General features: G+C 37.6%; 1 protein-coding gene across 1 annotated transcript; it reads left to right on the forward strand.

The window, feature by feature from the left end:
- Positions 1-4,995: 4,995 nt before the first annotated feature.
- On the forward strand, positions 4,996-6,033 carry LOC132350346 (olfactory receptor 6C75-like). The gene is given in 3 exon segments (XM_059899482.1): positions 4,996-5,287; positions 5,290-5,678; positions 5,681-6,033. Coding segments are annotated over 3 exon segments (957 nt in total). The 3' UTR covers positions 5,957-6,033.
- Positions 6,034-10,441: the final 4,408 nt, after the last annotated feature.

Here is a 10,441-nt window from a genome sequence, read left to right on the forward strand (position 1 = left end):
AGGAAATAGCTAATCAAGTCCAGGAAGCGCAGGGAGTCCCATACAGGATAAATCCAAGGAATAACATGCCAAGACACATATTAATCAAACTATAACAAATTAAATACAAAGGAAAAATATTAAAAGCAGCAAGGGAAAAACAACAAATAATATACAAGGGAATCCCCATAAGGTAAACAGCTGATCTTTCAGCAGAAACTCTGAAAGCCAGAAGGGAGTGACAGGACATATTTAAAGTGATAAATGGGAAAAACCTACAAACAAGATTACTCTACCCAGCAAGGAACTCACTCAGATTCGACGGAGAAATTAAAACCTTTACAGACAAGCAAAAGCTAAGAGAATTCAGCACCACCAAACGAGCTTTACAACAAATGCTAAAGGAACGTCTCTAGGCAGGAAAAACAAGAGAAGGAAAAGACCCACAATAACAAACACAAAACAATTAAGAAAATGGTAATAGAAACATACATATTGATAACTACCTTAAATGTAAATGGATTAAATGCTCCAACCAAAAGACATAGACTGGCTGAATGGATACAAAAACAAGACCCATATATATGCTGTCTACAAGTGAACCACTTCAGACCTAGGGACACATACAGACTGAAAGTGAGGGGATGGAAAAAGATATTCCATGCAAATGGAAATCAAAAGAAAGCTGGCGTAGCAATTCTCATATAAGACAAAATAGACTTTAAAATAAAGACTATTACAAGAGACAAAGAAGGACACTACATAATGATCAAGGGATCAATCCAAGAAGAAGATATAACAATTGTAAATATTTATGCACCCAACATAGGAGCACCCCAATACATAAGGCAAATGCTAACAGCCATAAAAGGGGAAATCGACAGTAACACAATCATAGTAGCGGACATTAACACCCCACTTTCACCAATGGACATATCATCCAAAATGAAAATAAATAAGGAAACACCGGCTTTACATGATACATTAAACAAAGTGGACTTATTTACAGGACATTCCATCCAAAAACAACAGAATACACTTTCTTCTCAAGTGCTCACAGAATGTTATCCAGGATAGATCATATCTTGGGTCACAATTCAAGCCTTGGTAAATTTAAGAAAATTGAAATCATATCAAGTATCTTTTCTGACCACAACACTATGAGACTAGATATCAGTTACAGGAAAAAATCTGTAAGAAATACAAACACATGGAGGCTAAACAATACACTACTACTTACTACACTACTACACTACTTAATAACCAAGAGATCACTGAAGAAATCAAAGAGGAAATCAAAAATACCTAGAAACAAATGACAAAACATGATGACCCAAAACCTATGGGTTGCAGCACAAGCAGTTCTAAGAGGGAAGTTTATAGCAACGCAATCCCACCTCAAGAAACAAAAAACATCTCAAATAAACAACCTAATCTTACACCTAAAGCAATCAGAGAAAGAAAAACAAAAAAAACCCCAAAGTTAGCAGAAGGAAAGAAATCATAAAGATCAGAGCAGAAATAAATGAAAAAGAAATGAAGGAAACAATAGCAAAGATCAATAAAACTAAAAGGTGGTTCTTTGAGAAGATAAACAAAATTGATAAACCATTAGCCAGACTCATCAAGAAAAAAAGGGAGACGGCTCAACAGAATTAGAAATGAAAAAGGAGAAGTAACCACTGACACTGCAGAAATACAAAGGATCATGAGAGATTACTACAAGCAACTATATGCCAATAAAATGGACAACCTGGAAGAAATGGACAAATAGTTAGAAAAGCACAACCTTCCGAGACTGAACCAGGAAGAAATAGAAAATATAAACAGACCAATCACGAGCACTGAAATTGAGACTGTGATGAAAAATCTTCCAACAAACAAATGCCCAGGACCAGATGGCTTCACAGGAGAATTCTATCAAACATTTAGAGAAGAGCTAACACCTATCCTTCTTAAACTCTTCCAAAATAGAGCAGAGGGAGGAACACTCCCAAACTCATTCTACGAAGCCACCATCACCCTGATACCAAAACCAGCCAAAGATGTCACAAGAAAGAAAATTACAAGCCAATATCACTGATGAACATAGATGCAAAAATCCTCAACAAAATACTAGCAAACAGAATCCAACAGCACATTAAAAGGATCATACACCATGATCAAGTGGGGTTTATCCCAGGAATGCAAGGATTCTTCAGTATACACAAATCAATCAATGTGATACACCATATTAACAAATTGAAGGAGAAAAACCATATGATCATCTCAATAGATGCAGAAAAAGCTTTTGACAAAATTCAACACCCATTTATGATAAAAAACTCTCCAGAAAGTAGACATAGAGGGAACTTACCTCAACATAATAAAGGCCATATATGACAAACCCACAGCCAACATTGTCCTCAATGGTGAAAAACTGAAAGCATTTCCTCTAAGATCAGGAACAAGATAAGGTAGCCCACTCTCACCACTATTATTCAACATAGTTTTGGAAGTTTTAGCCACAGCAATCAGAGAAGAAAAAGAAATAAAAGGAATCCAAATCAGAAAAGAAGAAGTAAAGCTGTCACTGTTTGCAGATGACATGATACTATACATAGAGAATCCTAAAGATGCTACCAGAAAACTACTAGAGCTAATCAATGAATTTGGTAAAGTAGCAGGATACAAAATTAATGCACAGAAATCTCTTACATTCCTATACACTAATGATGAAAAATCTGAAAGTGAAATTAAGAAAACACTCCCATTTACCATTGCAACAATAAGAATAAAATACCTAGGAATAAACCTACCTAAGGAGACAAAAGACCTGTATGCAGAAAATTATAAGACACTGATGAAAGAAATTAAAGATGATACAAATAGATGGAGAGATATACCACATTCTTGGATTGGAAGAATCAACATTGTGAAAATGACTCTACTACCCAAAGCAATCTACAGATTCAATGCAATCCCGATCAAACTACCACTGGCATTTTTCACAGAACTAGAACAAAAAATTTCACAATTTGTATGGAAACACAAAAGACCCCGAATAGCCAAAACAATCTTGAGAACGAAAAATGGAGCTGGAGGAATCAGGCTCCCTGACTTCAGACTATACTACAAAGCTACGGTAATCAAGACAGTATGGTACTGGCACAGAAACAGAAATATAGATCAATGGAACAGGATAGAAAGCCCAGAGACAAACCCACGCACATATGGTCACCTTATCTTTGATAAAGGAGGCAAGCATATACAATGGAGAAAAGACAGCCTCTTCAATAAGTGGTGCTGGGAAAACTGGACAGGTACATGTAAAAGTATGAAATTAGAACACTCCCTAACACCATACACAAAAATAAACTCAAAATGGATTAAAGACCTAAATGTAAGGCCAGACACTATCAAACTCTTGGAGGAAAACATAGGCAGAACACCCTATGACATAAATCACAGCAAGATCCTTTTTGACCCAGCTCCTAGAGAAATGGAAATAAAAGCAAAAATAAACAAATGGAACCTAATGAAACTTAAAAGCTTTTGCACAGCAAAGGAAACCATAAACAAGACCAAAAGACAACCCTCAGAATGGGAGAAAATATTTGCAAATGAAGCAACTGACAAAGGATTAATCTACAAAATTTACAAGCAGCTCATGCAGCTCAATAACAAAAAAACAAACAACACAGTCCAGAAATGGGCAGAAGACCTAAATAGACATTTCTCCAAAGAAGATATACAGATTGCCAACAAACACATGAAAGAATGCTCAACATCATTAATCATTAGAGAAATGCAAATCAAAACTACAGTGAGATATCATCTCACACCAGTCAGAATGGCCATCATCAAAAAATCTAGAAACAATAAATGCTGGAGAGGGTGTGGAGAAAAGGGAACACTCTTGCACTGTTGGTGGGAATGTAAATTGATACAGCCACTATGGAGAACAGTATGGAGGTTCCTTAAAAAACTAAAAATAGAACTACCATATGACACAGCAATCCCACTACTGGGCATATACCCTGAGAAAACCATAATTCAAAAAGAGTCATGTACCACAATGTTCATTGCAGCTCTATTTATAATAGCCAGGACATGGAAGCAACCTAAGTGTCCATCAACAGATGAATGGATAAAGAAGATGTGGCACATATATACAATGGAATATTACTCAGCCATAAAAAGAAACGAAATTGAGTTATTTGTAGTGAGGTGGATGGACCTAGAGTCTGTCATACAGAGTGAAGTAAGTCAGAAAGAGAAAAACAAATACCGTATACTAACACATATATATGGAATCTAAGAAAAAAAAATGGTCATGAAGAACCTAGGGGCAAGATGGGAATAAAGACACAGACCTACTAGAGAATGGACTTGAGGATATGGGGAGGGGGAAGGGTAAGCTGTGACAAAGTGAGAGAGTGGCATGGACATATATACACTACCAAACGTAAAGTAGATAGCTAGTGGGAAGCAGCTGCATAGCACAGGGAGATCAGCTCGGTGCTTTGTGACCACCTAGAGGGGTGGGATAGGGAGGGTGGGAGGGAGGGAGACGCAAGAGGGAAAAGATATGGGAACATATGTATATGTATAACTGATTCACTTTGTTATAAAGCAGAAACTAACACACCATTGTAAAGCAATTATACTCCAATAAAGATGTTAAAAAATTAAAAAAAGAATCATTGAATCACATGACAAGTGAATTACATGCTCTATTTTATTTCATTCTCACCAGTACGTGAACAGGTAGATCTTATCTTCTTTTTACACAGAGTGAAAATAAAGTTCACAAAGGTTAACTAACTTTCCAAAGATAACCGATTTCTCAGGGATTAGAACTCAGTATTGGGCTAGTATTGAAGTCATGTCCTTCTGATTGAATAACCAACTAACTGGACTACTTTGCTGTCTATGTAGCCACCTTCTTGGGTAGATAAGTATCTTGATCTTGTGCTCCTCTAAAGCCTTTGTGCTCGCTGTGATGTCTTTATTGTAGGTTAAGACCCACAGATGATGCTGCTGTGGAAAGAGATGTTGATGGAAATGAGGGATGAGACAACTGTCCAAGAATTCACCTTGGAGGGGTTTCCTACTGACCAGTACCTGGGAAAGGTCCTCTTCCTGGTGCACGTGCTGGCATACCTGGCATCCATTGCAGGCAATGAGCTCATAGTCACCATCACTTGTTTTGACTCCCGGCTCCAGACGCCTATGTACTTTTTCCTCAGCATTTTCTCCTTCTTTCAGTGTTGTTTCACAAGTGCTGTTATTCGTAAATTGTTGGTCATCTTTCTTTTAGGCAAACAATTTCTTTTGCTGCCTGTCTCACACAAGCCTTTGTGTTAGTATTTCTGGGAGCAGCAGGTTTCGTCCTCATAGTAGTGATATCTCTGGACCGATACTTGGCCATTTGCAAGCCTCTGCATTACCCGATCTTCACAAACCTGAAGATTTGTTTCCTCCTGTTCACAGCCTGCTGTGCTTTGGGCTTCACTCTCATTTCTGGTTTGGTGGTAAATGTGTCCCACTTATCCTTCTGTGGCCCCCATGTCATCCCTCACTTCTTCTGTGACCTCGGCCCCCTGATCCATCTCTCCTGTTCTGACACCAGATCAGTTGAAATGTTGATCTTCGACCTTGCTTTGTTTGTCATTTTGACATCCCTTATTATAACCATCATTGCATACAGCAACATAAAGTAGTCACAATCATGGGACTCCCGTCAGCCAAGGAGTGACAGAAAGCTTTCTCCACCTGCTCCTCTCACCTCATTGTTCTCTCTCTGATGTACGTCAGCTGTGTCTTTATATATGTGAAACCAAAGCAGGTGAACAGGCTGGATTCCAGTAAGGAGGCTGGCCCTGTGAACACGGTGGTGACCCTGATGCTGAACCCTGTCATCTACACTCTACGGAACAAGCAGGTCCACCAGGCTCTGAGAAAGATAATGTGCAGAATGAAAATATCAAGATAAAAAAATCAAATGGTCTTGGAGTGGATAGCTTCAGAAATGGTCTTGGAGTGGATAGCTTCAGAAAACCATTTGTCTTCATTTCAGACAATGTAGTAGTCCACATAGTTGTAGTGGAAAGTCTGTGGCAGACCTCACTTGATCTCTGTTTGCTCATCCCCAGCAATGAAAGATCTCTGTTTACACCTTGGTGAACATAAATATCTTCTCCCTAAATATTCCACATACTGATGACATTTGATTTTAATTGCGAAATCCCTTACTAAATTTTCATTCTTCCCTCTGATTTAAACCACGTCTTAAAATTTCTGAAATTTAGTGATTTATGCTCTTTATTTTACTGCCATTTGGCCATAAACATTATTCAACAGAATTAGCAACTATTTACCAAAAGGCATTTGTATAATTAAAATGATAGAATGTTGTGGTTATGAAGGAAATGATGGAAATAGTACCAGTGCTCAGGTCTATATGTCCTTCATGCCTACCTCAAAGAAATAATGGTTATAGAACCCTTCATATTGGGATATATATGGTTTGCATCAGATGTGCTCTTAATTGTTGTTTTTGGATAGCTTAGCTACACATGTATGAATCACTTCCATGCTGAAAGAAATAGAACTGTTTTAGCTTTCATACCATCCTCTAAGGAGAGGGAATAACCACAGCATCCCACAGCTGACCAATGCTCCCGTTTTCTAAATAATTTATTCCAGCTCCAAGCCCTCAGTTGCATAATGCATACTTATGATTCGTTCTTATCCTAAAACTGTTACTATAGAATGTGTGTGTTCATCAGTGAAAAGGAGCACTTATTCCACATTTGTATGATTTCTTCCAAAGACTCAAGGCAATGGAATCTAAGTTATTTGCTTATCGATCTAATTTATATTACTAATGAAAATAATTTAAACATTTTTTTATGGTAGACTTGTGTTGTCAACTACAAGGTTGTGTTCCGATTGCTAACCTATTTTAAAACCTACAAGGTTATCTTCCGACTGATAACCTATTTTAAAACCAACATTTCCGGTATTTCAATCCTCATCCATTGTGTGCTTTTAGCTCTTATTTCCAGGATAGAAATGTGTCTCTTTCATCTTCAGAGGAAATACCTCTAGAAGAGTAACACCATTTTTCTTTTCTTTTGTTTGCTTTTTAACCCAAACTCTGAGATTAGACAATCACAAGTAAATTTTATGAAGTATGTTCTACACCATGATTGAATCATACTTGGCCTTGAAGGTCATATTACAAAGTTCAGATTTCATCTTACTGACAATGAAGAAGTATTAAACATGCTCTAAAAAAAATCACAGCTGTGTTCTGATTAGTTACATATTATAATTCATAGCTGTGGATGTTGTATGAAAAAGAAATTGGAAAAACCAAGATCAAACTAGGAGAGTGGATACAGAGACTGTTGCAGAAATCGGGAGAACGAGAATGACGGCTTAGGGAAGTGGCAGTGAAAGTGGAATACAAAGGGACCAGTAGTAAACTCTGAAACATTTTGCATTGGAAGCCCTAAGTTCCAAGCTTGGTGCTGCCTTCAACTAACTGGTCAACTTCCCAAAATACTTGTCACCTTATGCCACCGCAATAAGAAGCCCGCGCACCACAATGAAGAGTACCCCTCGCTCACAGCAACTAGAGAAAGCCTGAGAGCAGCAGCAAAGACCCAACTCAGCCAAAACTAACTAACTAACTAACTAACTAACTAACTAACTAACTAACTAAATAAATAAATAAATAAATAAATTCATTTATTTAAAAAGAAAATATACATCAACCCAAAAGTCTCCTACCACCTCACTGTGAAGATTCTATTTTATCTCCTTGTTGGCTTTGTAGCTATTATTCTTTGATTATCATTTCAGTGATTGCTTTAGGGTTTATACATATATCTTTAACTTATCATTGTCTATAGTCAAGTGATATTTTACCACTTCACATGTAATATAAGAAACTTGTAATAGTATACTTCCATTTCTACCCCCCGGCCTTTATGTTATTGCTAACATACATTTTCCTTGTACATATGTTATAAACCTCACAGTTCATTGTTACAATTTTTGTTGAAAGAGTCAATTATCTCTCAAAGAAACTTAAATAATTTTTAGAATATCTTATATACCTACCCATGTAGTTACTATTTCTGGTGATTTTCATTTCTTTTTCTAGATCCACATTTCCATCTGGTATAATTTCCTTCTCTTAGAAAGACTAACTTAACCAATTATTATTCTGCAGATTTGCTGGTGACCATCTTTTGTATGACTTCATTTTCAAAAGATAATTTCATAGGTATAGAATTCTAGGTTGGCATATTTTTATTCACAGTCCTTTAAAAGTATTGTGCCATTGTGATCTCATTTACTTATTTCCAAAGAGAAATCTATGTTATCTTCATCTTTGTTCCCTGTATACAACTGTCTTTTCTCATCTGGCTGTTTTTAAGATTTTCTCTTTTACAATGGTTTTGAGCAATTTGATTATTATGTGCCTCAGTGTAGGTTTTTTCATGTCTCTAGTGCTTGGGTTTTGCTGAGATTTTTGGGTCTGTTTTCACGGAATTTGGAAAATTTTGGCAATTTCTTTATAACTTTTTTGTCATCCCTCTTTCACACATACACTTCTCCTTCAGAAATCTGACTATATGCATGCTGGATTGCTTGAAGTTATCCCATACTTCACTGGTGCTGTTTTCAATTTAAATGAATTACTTTTGTGTGTGTTTTATTTTTTAAATTTTCTATAATTATATCTTCAAATTTGCTACTCTGTTGTCCGCAATGTCCAATATGCTAATCATTCCATCCAATAAAGTTTTCATCTGAGACATGTTTTGACTCAAAGAAGGCACACTTTGCTTTTAAAAGCCCCCTTATTGAGGTATGATTGACACACAAAAAGCTGTGCATACGGGACTTCCCTGGTGGCACAGTGGTTAAGAATCTGCCTGCCAGTGCAGGGGACATGGGTTGGAGCCCTGGTCCGGGAAGATCCCACATGCCGCAGAGCAACTAAGTCCATGTGCCACAACTACTGAGCCTGCGCTCTAGAGCCTGCAAGTCACAACTACTGAAGCCTGCTCTCCACAGCTACTGAAGCCTGCATGCCTAGAGCCCATGCTCCGCAGCAAGAGAAGCCACCACAATGAGAAGCCCGCACAACCACAACAAAGAGTAGCCCCCACTCGCCGCAACTAAAGAAAGCCCATGCGCAGCAATGAAGACCCAAAGCAGCCAAAAATAAATTTTTTAAAAAAAGCTGTGCATACTTAATGTATACAATTGATGAGACTGGAGATAAGTATGCACGCATGAAACCATCATCACAATCAAGGCCGTAAATCCATACATCACCTCCAAAAGTTTCTTCCAACTCCTTTATTTTTGTTTTCTTTTGTGGTTAAGAACATTTAATATAAGATCTGCCCTCTTATCAAAATTTTAACTACACAATACAATATCATAGCAATAGGCCCTATGTTGTACAGTAGATCTCCACAACTTATTCATCTTGCAGTACTGAAATTTGTATATTTTGACACCTCCCCCTTTCTGGCTCCCCTCAGTGCCTCTTAACCATTATTCTACTCTCTGTCCTGTGAGTTTGGATATCTTTTTTTTTTTATAAATGATACCTCTATGCATATATATATATTTTAAAGATTTATTTATTATTTATTTATTTTATTTATTTTTGGCTGCGTCAGCTCTTAGTTGCAGCACGTGGGATCTTCATTGAGGCATGCGGGATCTTTCGTTACGGCACGTGGTCTCTTTGTTGCGGTGCGCAGCCTTCTCTCTGGTTGCGGTGTGCGGGTTTTCTCTTCTCTAGTTGTGGTGCGCAGGCTCCAGAGCGCATGGGCTCTGTAGTTTTGCGGCATGAGGACTCTAGTTGAGGCACACGAGCTCAGTAGTTGTGGCGCATGGGCTTAGTTGCCCCGCAGCATGTGGGACCTTAGTTCCCCGACCAGGGATTGAACCCGCGTCCCCTGCATTGCAAGGCAGGTTCTTTACCACTGAACCACCAGGGAAGTCCCCAAGGTTGGATATTTTAGATTCCTCATAAAAAATGAGATCATGTAGTATTTGTCTTTCTGGGTCTAGCTTGTTTTACTTAGTACAGTGTCCTCTAGGTCCACCCATGTTGTCACATATTTCAGGGTTTCCTTCTTTTTTAAGGTTCAATAATATTCTATTGATGTATATACCACATGTTTTTATCCATTCATCCATCGATGGACACTTAAATTGTTTCTATATCTTGGCTGTTATGAATAATGTTGCAAAGAACCTGGAAGTGTAAATATCTGTTCAATATCTGGATTTCAGTTTCGTGAATACATACCCAGAAGTGGGATTTTTGGATCATATGGTAGTTCTATTTTTAATTTTTAAACAAACTTCCATACTATTTTCCACACCGGCTGCACCAGTTTACATCCCCATCAAAAGTGTACAACGGTTCTCTTTTCTC

The sequence above is a fragment of the Balaenoptera ricei genome, chromosome 16 (genome assembly GCF_028023285.1).
Source record: "Balaenoptera ricei isolate mBalRic1 chromosome 16, mBalRic1.hap2, whole genome shotgun sequence".
NCBI classification, from domain to species: domain Eukaryota; kingdom Metazoa; phylum Chordata; class Mammalia; order Artiodactyla; family Balaenopteridae; genus Balaenoptera; species Balaenoptera ricei.